Below are 15,919 nucleotides of genomic sequence, written 5' to 3' on the forward strand. Positions count from 1 at the left end.
TTTTTCTGACCTAAGCCAGATGGCCTGTCAATCAAAGGCAGTTTTTTTTAACTCTAACTGACACCTTCAATCTGACATTTTTATTTTTAAAGATCTGGATATTTAAGTAACCTCAAATCATGACTTTTAAATGGACCTTATACACTCTTCCATAAATTCACAACTCCCACAATGTAAGTTAAGGCCCTTGGAGTAGTAAAAATGTTTGACATCAGCACTAATTTCAAATAGACCTGCTGAGTTTGGGTTTCCCACCTGTGTGATTTTCACTCAACCCCTTCCTCTTACCAGCAAAAATGGGATCTGTTGGAAATGGGTGACTTCTGCATCCAGGTCCCACCCGCCAATTTTAAAGATATCTGGAGTCAGCCCAACTCTGCAAAAATCCAGTCCATAAGTTTTTACTGGTAATTTGTAAAGAAACTCAAAACCCACAATCTTTCCCGCAAATGCAAAACAATGCAAAAACTAATTCAATACCGAAACTACAAATTCACAGAACATTCTCTAGTGCTCAGCCTTATAGATGGTGGACAGGCTTTGGGCATTCTGGAGGTGAGTTACTCACTATAGAATTCCCAGCCTCTGATCTGCTGTTGCAGCCCCTGTATTTATATGGCTGGTCCAGTTCAGTTTCAGGTCAATGGTAACCCCCAGGACGTTGATAGTGGGGGATTCAGTGATGGTAATGCCAGTGAATATCAAGGGGAGATGGTTAGATTCCCTGTTATTAGAGATGGTCATTGCCTGGCATTTGTGTGGCGCAAATATTACTTTCCACTTATCGGCCCAAGCTAAATGTAAGTCCAGGCCTTGCTGCATTTGGGACACAGACTGCTTCAGTATCTGATGAGTCATGAATGGTACTGAACATTGTGCAATCATCAGCAAACATCCCCACTTCTGACCTTATGATGGATGGAAAGTCGCTGATGAAGCAGCTGAACATAGAAATATTTATAGCATTTACAGCTGAGAAAGAGCTGTTCATCCTAAATTCCTCAGAGTATTGTCCTCGGCCCATTCATCTTCAGCTGCTTCATCAATGACCTTCCTTCTATCATAAGGTCAGAAGTGGGAATGTTCGCTGATGATTGCACAATGTTCAGCACCATTCGCAATTCCTCAGATACTGAAGCAGTCCATGTCCAAATGCAGCAAGACCTGGATAATATCCAGGCTTGGGCTGACAAGTGGCAAGTAACATTCACACCTCACACGTGCCAGGCAATGACCATCTCCAACAAGAGAGAATCTAACCATTGCCCTTGATATTCAATGGCATTACCATCTCCGAATCCCTGATTATCAACATCCTGGGGTTACCATTGACAGTAACTGAACTGGATTAGCCACATAAATACTGTGGCTACAAAAGCAGGTCAAGGCTAGGAATCGTGCAATGAGTAACTCACCAGCTGACTTCTCAAAGCCTGTCCACCATCTACAAAGCACACGTCAGGAATGTGATGGAATACTCCCCACTTGCCTGGATGAGTGCAAATCCTACAACACTCAAGAAGCTTGACACCATCCAGGACAAAGCAGCCCACTTGGTTGGCACCACATGCACAAACATTCACTCCCTCCATCACCAACACACAGTGGCAACAGTGTGTACCATCTGAAAGATGCACTGCAGGAATTCACCAAGGATTCTTGGACAGCACCTTCCAAACCCATGACCACTACCATCTAGAAGTTCAAGGACAGCAGATAGATGGGAACACCACCACCGGGAAGTTCCCCTCCAAGTCACTCACCATCCTGACTTGGAAATATATCGCCATTCCTTCACTGTCGCTGGGTCAAAATCATGGAACTCCCTCCCTAACAGCATTGTGGGTGTACCCACACCACATGGGCTGCAGCAGTTCAAGAAGGCAGCTCACCACCACCTTCTCAAAGGCAATTAGGGATGGGCAATAAATGCTGGCCCAGCCAGCGAAGCCCACATCCCGTGAATGAATAAAAAAAAACTCAGCTAGTCCCACTCCCCAACCTTTCCCCATAGTCCTGCAATTTTTTTCTCTTAAATTGTTTATCTAATTCTCTTTTGAAAGCTATGATTGAATCTGTCTCCACCACCCTCTCTGTCATTGTATCCTGATCCTAACTAGTCACTGTGTTTTTCCTCATACCACCGTTAGCCTTTGCCCATCACCTTAAATGGACTTACCCTGATTATCGATCCTCTGTAATGGTAACAGTCTCTCTCTGTCTAGACCTCTTATTATTTTGAACACCTTTATCAAATCTCTCAACCATTATTAATATATGATTAAGCACTGTCACACTCCTTTGTTGTCTATTTTCTAGCCTTTCCCATCTTCCATAATCACATACTAATTTTCTGCCTTCCATTTCCAACTTTCTTCCCTCCTTTCTGAACCTGTGCTAATGTTCCCAATCCCCTGCCAAACTAGTTTAAACTTTCCCCAATAGCACTACCAAACCTTCCCATGATGATATTGGTCCCAACCCTATGGAAGTGCAACTTATCTGGCCTGTACAGATCCCACCTCCATCAGAACGGTCCCATTGCCTCCGGATTCTAAAGCCCACCCTCCTGCACCATCTCTCCAGCCACACTGTTCTATCCGCCTATTTCTATACCCACTAGTGCATGGCCTTTGGAGTAACTGCAAGATTACTATCTTTTGAGGTCCTGATTATTAATCTCTTTCCTAGCTCCCTAAAATCTGCCTGCAGGATCTTATCCCTCATTCTACCTATGTTATTGATATCAATGTGGACCATGACTGCTGACTGTTCACCCTTCTGCCTCAGAATGTCCTGCAGTTTGAACCTGGCACCGGCGAAGCAACATACCATCCTGGAATAATGTCTGTGGCCACAGAAACACCTGTCTGTTCCTCCAACTATTGAATCTCATATCACTATTACTTTTCTAACCTTCCTCCCTGTCCCTGTCCACCTAAAGGAACCATCACCCTCACCAGCATCCAGAATTGAATACCAGTTAGAGAGCGAGATGAACTTAGAGTACTCCTGCACGACCTGCCTCTTTGTCTGTTGGCAGTCATTCATAGACTGTATGCCTGCACACTCTTTGGGGTGACTACCACCTGAAACATACTACCCGTGTCACTCTTAGTCCCTCAGATGCACACCGTGGCACCAGCTGAGTCTCAGGCTGCAAATCCCGGAGCTTGAGCTCCTCCAGCTGATGATGCTTCATTCTTCTGTGATTGACCAGGATACAAGAAGCATCCTGGAGTTCCCACATGGCATAGGATGTGCACTCAATGGAACTGAGGTGCCCTGCTAAGCTTCTGCTTATTAGATTACTACCTGAACTTTCAAAACTAAATATAAGACTAATACTGTACTTAATCTGAACACACATCAATCAGTTCCTTTCCTTGTGCTGACATTGCTTCAGGTATTTTTTTTAACCACTCTTCCTGATGTTCAAACTCACTTCCCTCTTAACCTATATTTATTCATAGATTCTTTTTAGAATATTTAACATGAAAATACAAATGCTAACCACTAAAAACACTAACCAATAAATATAATACTTATCAGTAACTTACCTGCTCCACTCCACACTCTGCTAACTGTGATCCCACATTTCTATGAGTTTTTACCTCTGTTTCTCTGGTGTCTGCCACTTCCTTTGCTGCTGCCGGCTCTCATGCGCAGTTTAAGTGTGCTACTCTATTCACGATAGCCTGTGCATTTGGAACTGGATACGGTTAGTAGTAGTAGTATGGATAGTGTAGGACTGGCTGCAGTTTTGGTTTCTGTGGGACTGGATGCGGTTTGTTTTGCATGGGATTGAATACAGTTTTGGCTATCTGAGCTGTGTACAGTGTCTAGTGTCACGAGTTCCTTAACACTTTTGCACTCAGCTGATGGACCAGATCAATGTGAAGAGGTGCTGAAGCCTCGGTATCGGAAAGGGCCTGAAGACTGTTTTGATTACAATGCAGCAGTAAGTATTATGAGATAATAGTCTGAGAATTACTGTTTCTCCTAAAGATTGGGGACTTATTGATTTACTTTGTGTGACTGTTTAATTTTGGAATGGTAGATACCAGGCATATTTCTTCTTATTCTTTCATGAGATGAAGGCATCACTGGTAAAGCCAACATTTGTTACCCATCCCTAATAGCTCCTTGAGGGGCAGTTAAGAGTGAACCACATTACTGTGGATCTGGAGTCACATGTCGGCCAGACCAGATAAGGATGACAGATTTCTTCCATTAGTGAACTAGATGGTAAAAACAAAAAACTGCGGATGCTGGAAATCCAAAACAAAAACAGAACTACCTGGAAAAACTCAGCAGGTCTGGCAGCATCGGCGGATAAGAAAAGAGTTGACGTTTCGAGTCCTCATGACCTTTCAACAGAACTGAGTGAATATTAGGAGAGGGGTGAAATATAAGCTGGTTTAAGGTGGCTGGGGAGAGTAGTGGTGTGGTTGTAGGGACAAGCAAGCAGTGATAGGAGCAGATAATCAAAAGATGTCACAGACAAAGGAACAAAGAGGTGTTGAAGGTGGTGATATCTAAACGAATGTGCTAATTAAGTATGGATGGCAGGGCACTCAAGGTATAGCTCTAGTGGGGGTGGGGGTGGAAAGACTAACAGGGCATACAAGATTTAAAAATAATGGAAATAGGTGGGAAAAGAAAAATCTATATAAATTATTGGGAAAAACAAAAGGAAGAGGGAAGAAACGGAAAGGGGATGGGGATGGAGGAGGGAGTTCAAAATCTAAAGTTGTTGAATTCAATATTCAGTTCGGAGGGCTGTAAAGTGCCTAGTTGGAAGATGAGGTGCTGTTCCTCCAGTTTGCGTTGGGCTTCACTGGAACAATGCAACAGGCCAAGGACAGACATGTGGGCAAGAGAGCAGGGTGGAGTGTTAAAATGGCAAGCTACAGGGAGGTTTGGGTCTTTCTTGCGGACAGACCGCAGGTGTTCTGCAAAGCGGTCGCCCAGTTTACGTTTGGTCTCTCCAACATAGAGGAGATCACATTGGGAGCAACGTTCCATTCTTAATTCGCACATTCATTTAGATAATATCACCACCTTCAAAACCTCTTTGTTCCTTTGTCTGTGACATCTTTTGATTATCTGCTCCTACCACTGCTTGCTTGTCCCTACAACCACACCCCCCCTCGCCCCCCCCCACCCACCCACCTTAAATCAGCTTATATTTCACCCCTCTCCTAATATTCACTCAGTTCTGTCGAAGGGTCATGAGGACTTGAAACGTCAACTCTTTTCTTCTCCACCGATGCTGCCAGACCTGCTGAGTTTTTCCAGGTAATTCTGTTTTTGTAGTGAACCAGATGGGTAGTTTCATGGTCACCATCACTGAGTCTAGCTTTCAATTCTGTTTTTTTAATTAATTGAGTAAATTTAAATTCCACCAGCTGCTGTGATGGGATTTGGACCCACGTCCTCAGAGCTTATGTGTGTGTTTGTGTGTGGAGGGGCAGGTGGGGTGTGTCTGTGTATATAGATGGAGGCATTTTAATAAATAATCAATGACTAGGCATGGGTAAGTTGATCCCAGAACTTGAAAATAAAGAATGAGTAAAAATCTATGATCCTGGGTATTTTCTTTTTCTGAAGTCTGATGGAAGTGTTTGATAATCTTAAAGGTTTTTCCACACTGGATTCAAAGAAGCTGTATAGAGTTTAAGCACAATGGGTCATGTTTCTTGTGAGAAGCTGTCCAGTCTGCACCCCATCATCTCCTGGGAATCTGTCTAATCTTGACCCCACAGATCTCCTGGGGAATCTGTTTAATCTGTACTGCACAGATCTCCTGGGAAATCTGTCTAATCTGTGCCCTACAGATCTCCAGTATAAATGTATCCTGTTGTTTGTGCACTGTCTTATTTGCCAATGTTACCTTCTGGTTTAACTAGTTCCCTTTCTGTTTAATTGAAAATGACTTTTTCCAGTCATACACATTTCCTGCACTTTTCAGTTTTGCTATTCAATCTAATTATGGTTTCATAGGATCATAGAATTGTTACAGCACAGAGAGAGGCCATTCCACCTGTTGTATCCGTGCTAGTGCCATTCCCCACCTCTTCCCAATAGCCTTGCAAATTTTTCCTTTTCAGAAATGATCCAATTTCCTTTTGAATGCCTCCACCACAATATCAGGCAGTACATTCCACTCCTATACACCTGCTATGTAAAAAAGGGTTTTCTCATGTCACCATTGCTTCTTTTGGTAAGACCTTGATCTGTAACCTTTGGTTCTCGACCCTTCCATCAATGGCAAGTTTCTCTCAATCTTCTCTGTCCTGTCCCCCCTCACAGAACTAGATCCAGCATCATCTCTTTCCTTGTTGGGCTGACAAGGTACTGATTTAGTCAATCAATCTATCAAAACTACTCTCATTCTTGGCCACCTACTCTTAACCCACTCCCCATCCTTCTTTGGATAATTAAGGTCACCCATTTTATTATGGTCTTGTTTGTTCCTGTAATCTGTCAACATACCCTCACCTCTATTTCCTTTCCACTGTGTGGTGATCGATAACAACCTCCCAATAGAGTAGTTCCCTTCTTATACATAAACTCAAACCAAACACGCTGATCTTTCCCACCATTCTCTATATACCATGCCTATCTTTGATTAACACTGCCACCACCTCCTCCCTTTGATAAGAACACAAAAAATAGGAGCAGCAGTAGGCTATTCAGCCCTTGGAACCTGCTCTGCCATTCAATACAATCATGACTTGCTCTACCACAGGGAATAGTTGCAAAGTATTACAAAATATTTACAGCCCAGAAACATTCAGCCCAATAGGTCCCTCCTGTGTGAATGCTTTATACAAGCCTCCTGTTTCCATCTAACCCTATCAACATATCCTTCTATTCCTCATGTGCTTATCTAGCTTCCCTTAAAATGCATCTATACTACTCACCTCAACTATTCTGCGTGATAGCAAGTTCCATATTCTAACCACTCTCTGGGTAAAGTTTCTCATGTATTCCTTATCATTTCTTATATTTTTGGCCTCACCCGTAAATGGAAACATCTCGGCATCTACCTTATCAAACCCTTTTATCATCTTGAAGCCATCCATCAAGTCACCCATCAGTTTTTTCTACAGAATAGAGCCCCAACCTTGAATTATATTTTTGAGCAGGGGTCCCATTATCTTTCCTGCCACTGACATTAAGCTACATTCCCTGGTTTTGTTCTATCTTCACATTAGCTGTCCACCTGTCCTCTGGCACTATTCCATTTTTCGAATTAATTTTTATATATATGTAATAGTGCCTCTGCTATCTTTCCCCAGACTTCTTTCAATATACACAAATACAATGCATCTAGATCAGGAGATTTATCTTCTCACTTTGACTCAATAATTTATCAATTATCAGCTGCCATTCTAACTTAAATATTTTAATATCTATTTTTTATCTCTTCATCTAATGACATACCCACCATGTTAGTCTTCCTGGTAAATAATGAAACAAAGTAATTGTTCAATGTTTCTGTCATTTTGCATTCCATTAGGCACATCCCTCAGTGGGTTCATCTCCATCCTGATTTTTCTTTCATTATTTATATGTCTGTAGAATACTTGACTTTTTTTTATTTCTTGAATTTGGAGTTCCTCCTTGCCTTTCTAATTGTGTCTTTTTTTTACTTCTTTCCTAACCTCTTTGTATACCCTTTAGTCACCCTTTAGTTGAGGGGAATAGCTTAGAGGCATTTAAGGGGAAGCTAGATAATACATGAGGGAGAAAAGAACAGAAGGATATACTGATAGGGTGGATGAAGTATGGTGGGAGGAGGCACATGTGGACCAATTCAAACATAAAGTGCTGGAAAAACTCAGCAGGACTGGCAGCATCTATTCCAAAGAAGAGTCATACGGACTCAAAACATTAACTCTGTTTTTCTCTCCACAGATGCTGCCAGACCTGCTGAGTTTTTCCAGCATTTTCTATTTTTATTTCACATTTCCAGGATCCGCAATATTTTGCTTTTATTTTAAGAGCATAAACACCACTTGGGCTGAATGGCCTGTTCCTGTGTTGTAAATTCAATGTAATCTATTGTGTTATTTATTCGGATCTGCTAAGTTGTGTTCGTCATTATTGCAGGAGAATACCTCAGACTGCGGTGGTGGAGCCACATTGACGTCCTCCTTCTCCATCTTACTAGCTCTGCAATTGTTTCTCCTGTGTTGGACTGCCAATCTTAACCTCTTTCCCTGGGCCAGCAGTCTTTGATTTGGGACCTTCCTGTAACTAGATATCAGCTGTGCGATTTTCATGGCTGAGGACTTCCCTTCCCCCGGAAGCCTAATTCTTCATTCCAGTCTCACATCTCCGTGTTGTCGTGTGGTGGAGCTGCGAACTGTGTGTGTGTGTGGAGCTGGTCTATTGTGGTCGTTTGGACAACCAGTATTTTCCTGGCAAGATAACTTGTGGGGAAAGCAAGATTTCATGGATCTGCTTTGTGGAAGATCTTTTACATGAATAAGAAGATGGGAAATGCAAGAGGAGCCCATCATCCCCTTGTGCAGACCCCATTGCTTTCCCAGACTTTCTCTTTACATTTAATAGGAGACCTTGGCAGTTTCAATGTTACTGGATAGCATTTCTTCCATTGGTATATTCAGCTTCTATCTGCTGTTGAGATAGGTTGCATTTATTTGTGCACTTTTGATCACATATTTTGATTGACAGCCAGGTTACAAGGCAGTTTTCCAACAGAAGTGGCTGTAACTGTAATTAATGACGTCAGGAGTCAGGATAGCATGTTCATCAGCACCTTAGTTGGCAGCCTCCTTCCGTTTTATACATTGCTTCCATTTTTATTCAGGGAGATCACTGTCCTCAGTAGTATAATGTGTACCTCAAAAATTCTTTTAAACTCATTTTAAATGTTCCTTCATCTGAGCACAGGGGCTGCTACCAGGCAGGTGCCCCTCGAAGGTTCAGGTTCTCCAGCTGTTGTTTGCATTCCAGTCCCGAATTGGGCTGTAACTGGAACAGATGTGTAGGCACAACTCACAGGCAACTTTAGAGAAATCCAAATTAAATGGTCTCAATGTTAAAAATTGTTTTTGCACAGTTTACATTTATGGGGTAACTGAGGAGTAAAATAGAGCTGGTGGGGGGGGGGACGGTGGTGGTGATTGAATTCCACCAGTGGTGAAGGAGCCTTTTTCTAGTCTCTCCTTTACACTGTGTGTTGCTTATAGATAACTGTGGTGATTGAGAATGTGTGTAATATATGTTAGTTGAAGTTGCTTGAAAGTGTTGTCAAGTCCCCTACAAGATGTTACTTGAGAGTAAGAGACTGTGTTACGTTATTTGTAAGCTGACTGGGTGTTGCCTACAGACTCATTATTTGTGCATCTGTTCCTTAAGGAAGATCAACACTTTGAAAGAATAATGTCCAAGAAATCATTCAACAAAAGTCAGTAAGTGTGTAGCATTTATTAGACATGTTAAGTGCTGTGATATTGTTAAACTATAGGCACTCTAGGTGTCTATAATGAGTGAAATCTCAACACATGTTAGATATGAAACCTCCCTATGAATAAGATTTACACTCTTAGGGATTTTTAAATCTCTACCATCAGCAGAGGACATTATTCTTTAGATATGTTACTTATACACAGTGGTTCACTCATAAAATAAACTTCAAAACCAAAAACTATTTATTGTCTGTTACTCGTGCTCTCCTCCCAAGTTCTATTTTCATGTGAATAACCCCATAGGGGACATAGTCATTCTCATTACTGTATCTTAATGTATTCAAACTGCAGCTATCAGTCACGATGTATGTGCAGAACTCCCCTTCACAGTAGCTAAAAATTTAAATATTTAGACAGCTAGAACCATCTACACTTCCAAAACATTTAAATGAACTGCAGGTGAGTTCAAAAAGTGGCTAGCAGGCCAACCGTGAGCATGTTCGAACCAGTTCGTACCCTGAAGTAAATGATGTCAAACCCAATTTGTGGGAGGCTGCCTCTCCCAGAGGTCTGATGTTGCTCCTTTCTGAACTGGACAGGGCTTAGCCTTACCGCCAGAGTTGAGGTGCAACTTTTAACATGGGTGGAAACCAGCATTGAGAAGTCATTGTATAAATGAACCTACATTTAACTTGAACGTTTTACTATGTTAGAGGCGCTATATAAATGCAAGTTGTTGCTGTTGTGCCTTTTTATTTCTGTTTAGTAAGTACCTCTATTTCAAAGAAACACCCTCATTTTTATCTCACGAAGCTTCCTCATCTTGTTATTTTGTAACATCACTGGAGTTTAGAAGAATGAGAGTTGATCTCATTGAAACATATAAGATTATAAGAGGGATTTAAAGGATATATGCTGAGAAGCTGTTCCCCTGGCTCGAGAGTTAGCCATTTAGGACTGAGATGAGAAGAAATTTCCTATCTCAAAAACTTGTGAATTTTTGGGATTGTGCAACAGTTGACGATCATTATTAAATGGGGATACAGGGCAGAGTTACAACCTAGAATTGAGCAAAAGTTGATGATCATTATTAAATGGGGATACAGGGCAGAGTTACAACCTAGAATTGAGCATCAGTTGACGATCATTACTAAATGGGGATACAGGGCAGAGTTACAACCTAGAATTGTGCAACAGTTGACAATCATTATTAAATGGGGATACAGGGCCGAGTTACAACCGAGAATTGAGCATCAGTTGACGATCATTACTAAATGGGGATACAGGCTTGAAGGGCAATATGTCTTACACCTGTTCCTATTATGTTTATTAAACCCTTCTTGTTTTATAACACAAGCATGCAGCTGCGCTGCTGTTTTCAGAGGCTCTTAGCAGCCAGGGTAAGAACGTGAACTTGTTGAATAATAGCTGTATTCACTAATGATACTTGGTGTTTGTGCTACATGCTGTTCTCTTGCCAAGAAGTTTTGAATCCTGTGCTTATCCCACAGTGCTTCCATTATCTTCAATACCCACCTGTTGCATCCTTCCAACTGCGTATTGCCCCAAATCATGTACTGACCTCTATTGCCATTTGTTCAGCTCTTTGTTGCATCACTATACACATCACTATACGCTACCTTTTGCCTATCCTGTGTCCATGCAGTTTAGTCATTAGGACACTCCAGGCTGCACCCTTTCTTATCACTCACATTACATTCAAGTTGCTCTCTCTCTCTCTCAATGTCAAAGCCTACAAATCCCTCTCATCTCTTTACAAAGCCAGGTATTTAGTTACTTTAGTTACAGTCCAGTTTAGTTACATATTTAAATCAGGGACCTGCAAAACGTATGGGGGAACCAGGACAAGAAACAAAGAGAAGGAACAATACAACAGGCCTGGACAGCTGGAGGAATAAAACAGGAAATTGAAAAGGTAAGAAAAATGTCAAAAGTAGGCAAAGCAGAAAACATTAAACATGGAAAAAGAGGAGAGGATTAAATAACAAAAAATGGGAAAAAAGTTGATAGACTGGACTCTGCACGAATGCAAATGTTTCTTATAGCTTTAACACCTGCTCACATTTTAATTTACTTCAATACAAGAGACTCAAATCACCAAGTAATTTTAGTAATTCCAAACTGTGGTGCCGTGGAGCGAATTCCAGCAATCGTGCTCTGGACTTTTCTGTACTTCCTGCTGTTCCTTGGTTACAGTCTGCAGGTGAAGTTGTCATCTGGGTACTGGACTTCAGGCTTTTAATTATTGGACAAGGATTGCCTTTTAGTCAAAAACAAAATACATGTAATGGATGGGCAAGTGAGGTCGTACAAGCAATGAATGTAAAGGCAAAACTGCATCAATACCAACAAAGCCATTCAAGATTTGTTTTTTAGCTGTTATTTCTAAGCCCCATCATTTGGGTAAATAGCAAGTCGAAGCCAAAAAAGTCTGCCCATGTCCATCGCACACAGTAAGCTGTCCAGGATCAGTCAAGGCTTTACTCTGTTTCATCTTACAATTCCATTCTAAGATAGTGTTTAAGTATCTTTTGGTGGAATGAGTTGAGAAGTAACTTAAAAGGTATAACCTTTAAATTGCACACAAGGGAAGGCACAGCAATGTTCTTAATGCAGGTGTGCTATCAGCCCTTGTTTTGATCAGTTGAGTACAGGACAGATTTTCAAGTAGGTATATTCCATTGAAATTGGATAATTTCTTCAGGCCCAACAAGACAAAAGGCATCTGGGAAACGCACTAACCCCTGGGTAAGAAGTTAGAAAGCTGAGAATCCAAAACCATTACCAACACAAATATTAGTTATGACATCAGTATAATGAATGGATGTAAAGCATTTGGCTCAAGGCTACTTTAGAGGCCATGGTTGGGAGGTGGGGGGTAGTCAGTGCACAAAGCAGGGTTAGGGGTCAGCAGTGAACCAGTAGGTATTCTGCCAAAGCTGTAAATTGACCACAGATTTATTCTGGAATTCAATCTGAGATAGTACCCGAGGAGTCCAGAGTTAGAAAAACTGCAGGTACGGTTAATGCTGCTTTTCAAATTAAAACGGCTACAAAGACACTTAATGAAATTTTTTCTTTAAATCAACAAGGGTTTTCAGAGACCAAACAGGGAAATATTATTTCCTTTGTTGGGGAGTTAGTGACAAGGGATTATCATTTTAAAATTGTGCTCAGTGAAAAGAGAGATCAGGAGCAATTTCCTTACACTGGTTCTTGCACTGTGGAATGCTTTGCCACAGGTCATGGTTCAGGCATAGCTCATTATATATTTCTAGAAAAAATGTAGATATTTGAAACAGTGAAAGATGCATAGCCACATGGCAATCGGTTTAATTTTGCATTGTTAGAGCAAACAGCCAGACATGATAGACTGAATGGCTTCCTTCTGAGTTGTAATTCCTACAGTTCTATTGATCATGGGATCATGCCAGGAAAACAGATCAGGAACACAGGATGCAGTAACCAGCAATGTGCTGCAAAAATGCTGAAAGTACACACCAAATCAGCCAGCACTGAAAAACCAAAAGTGTGCATGGGCCCTTCATCAGAATCTGAAAACACATATTTCAGTAAGACTGGGAAAAAAAACAAGTGCATGTGGGACAACAGATAGTCCAATCACAGAGAGGAAAGTTATATGATGAATGCATCTGCAGCTTTTTTTAGGAAGAGCTTGAGTATAGCTCACAGCTCAATTTTCAGAAGAGGAGGTTGAATTGTGAATATCCTGACCCACAAATGTCTATGCAACCAACAGCTGGACTCTGTGCTCAAAAGATGTAACATCAAATGAAACAGTAGTTTATTTAAAGAGGCTGTTCTTGTCATTAGGAACCCACATCTTGATGCCAATGTTGGAATGTTGTGTGCTACTTCAGTGTCCCTGAATCTCCATTCATTTGCCTGTGTGCATGAGGTGCTATTGCTAGTGTTATATAATGAATCAGTGCTGTGCCACTATTGGCACTCACAGTTAATAACTCTGCAAATCCCTTAAACTCAAATCATTATTCACCCCAGGATAAACATTACTTTAAAACCACCATGGGATCCAAATAGTAAATGTCTCCCATTCCCCAGCAGCTCTACTGTGATTACTGTTAGTTGTCCTCTCCTTCCTGTCCACCAGACATGTGCAGCACAAGTCCTGAAAAGGTCAGGATAACGAAATGGTGAAAATGAGCAGAGTGGGAAACACGATGGTTTCTCACGAGTTCCTGTCGGCACCAGCTGATACTGACGCTGGTTCTCATACCTCTCTCTCTGAGGCGTCTTCAATCAAAACAGCATAACACAGTAAAACTAAGATCTTTAGTGATGATTTGTATCTGCTCAGCCTCCCATGTGCTGATGCACTGGAAGTGATTTTACTGATGGGATGTCTGTGGTGATGTAGCGTGTAGTAAGTGTTCTGTAAAAGCAGCTACTGTCTAATGTTTGGGGGAATATGCGCATCTCACTGCAAAGCTTTAACTCCACATGATTTTGTACAAAAAAATGTAAAATATTGTGTCTGTGATTACTTGTAAAATATTTTCAGATTGTTTATTACAGATAATCAGTTAATAAATAATGTTCATATTTTTCACCTCATTCCTGGACTATGGTGCATCAAAATCTCTTGCTCATTTTTTTCCACTAAACAGAAAAAAGAGACGTCATAACTGAATACAATCATTCACATCACAGCATCAGCCCATTATAACCACTCCCAGCATTACACTATCAAATAGAGCCCATTACAATTACTCAGTATTGCATCATAGCATCACTCCCATTACAAACGCACACAGTAAAACACTATAAAATCACACCATTACAAATACAGTATTACATCATCGAATCACACCATTACAGATACAGTATTGCAACACAGAATCACAGAACTTTAACGGCATAGAAGGACGCCATTTGACCCATCGTGTCTGCACCAGCTTTCCAAATGAGCATTATCACCTAGTGCTATTGTCCTGCCTTTTCCCCACACCCCTGCACATTGTTTCTATTCAAATAATCATCTAATGCCCTCTTGATTGCCTCGATTGAACCTGCCTCCATCACATTTCCAGACAGTGTATTCAAGACCCGAACCACGCGCTGTGCGAAAATGTTTTTCTCACATCACATTTGCGTCTTTTGCAAATCACTTTAAATCTGTGCCCTCCCGTTACTGATCCTTTTACGAGTGGGAACCGCTTCTCTCTATCTACTCTGTTCAGCCCCCTCATGATTTTGAACATCTCTATCAAATCTCCTCTTAGCTGCCTTCTCTCCAAGGAGAGCAGTCTCAACCTCTCCAATCTATCCTCATAGCTGAAGTTTCTCATCCCTGGAGCCATTATTTTAAACTCCTCTGCACTCTCTCCAATGTGTTCACATCCTTCCTATTATGTGGTGCCCAAAGCTGTACACAATACTCCAGCTGAGGTCTAATGAGTGCCTTTTATAAATTCAGCATTACCTCTTGTACTCTATGCCCCTATTAATAAATCCCAGGATACTATATGCTTTATTAACTTCTCTCTCCACCTGTCCTGCCACCTTCAATGATCAATGGCACATATACACCCAGGTCTTCATGCTCCTACACCCCCTTCAGAATTCCACCCCTTATTTTGTATTGTCTGTCCATGGTCTTCCTACCAAAATGCATCACCTCACACTTCTCCAAATTGAATTTCATCTGCCACCTATCTGCCCACTCCACCAACTTGTCTACATCCTCTTGAAGTTCTACACCATCCTCCTCGCAGTTCACAGCACACCCCCAAGCTTCACATCATCTGCAAACTTTGAAATTGTCCCCAGCACACCAAGGTCTAGATCATTAATATATATCAGGAAAAACAAGGGTCCCGATACTAATCCCTGGGGAACTCCACTACAAATCTTCCTCTAGCTCGAAAAATATCAATTGACCATTACTCTCTGCTTCCTATTTTTAAGCCAATTTTATATCCATGTTGCTACTGTCCCTTTTATTCCATGAGCAATAACTTTTCTCACAAGTCGGTTGTGTGGCAGTGTGTCAAATGCTTTTTGAAAGTCCATGTACACCACATCAACAGCATTACTCTCACCAACCTTTTCTGTTACTTCATCAAAAAACTCCAGCAAGTTAGTTAAACAATCATTGCAAATATTGCAAAATGGCATCATAGAATTGTGCAATTACAAACATTCACAATATTATACCGTATAATCATGCCCATTATAACCACAATCAGTATTTAAGCATAACATCATCCCATTACAACCACTCAGTTACATACCATAGAATCACACTCATTACAACCACTCGCATAATGGTAGTGTTACGATCCCTCCAAGATAAGTATATCCTTCCTTAAGTAAGGAGACCAAAACTGTACACAGTACTCAGGTGTGGTCTCACCAATGCCCCATCAGTAAGATTTATCTATTCTTATGTTCCAATCCCTTTGTAATAA

The 15,919-nt window shown here is 41.2% G+C and overlaps 1 protein-coding gene across 1 annotated transcript in view; it reads left to right on the forward strand.

Annotated features, from left to right (window-relative positions):
- cacna2d2a (calcium channel, voltage-dependent, alpha 2/delta subunit 2a) overlaps positions 1 to 9,650 on the forward strand; it is a 758,554-nt gene extending 748,904 nt beyond the window's left edge. The window contains exons 36-37 of the mRNA XM_041191642.1: positions 3,879 to 3,961; positions 8,122 to 9,650. Of these exons, the coding sequence (XP_041047576.1) occupies positions 3,879 to 3,961; positions 8,122 to 8,250 (212 nt within the window). The 3' untranslated portion in view covers positions 8,251 to 9,650. The remainder of the gene's footprint in view (positions 1 to 3,878; positions 3,962 to 8,121) is intronic.
- Positions 9,651 to 15,919: the final 6,269 nt, after the last annotated feature.

This window comes from Carcharodon carcharias, chromosome 7, assembly GCF_017639515.1.
Source record: "Carcharodon carcharias isolate sCarCar2 chromosome 7, sCarCar2.pri, whole genome shotgun sequence".
In the NCBI taxonomy this organism is placed as follows: Eukaryota; Metazoa; Chordata; class Chondrichthyes; order Lamniformes; family Lamnidae; genus Carcharodon; species Carcharodon carcharias.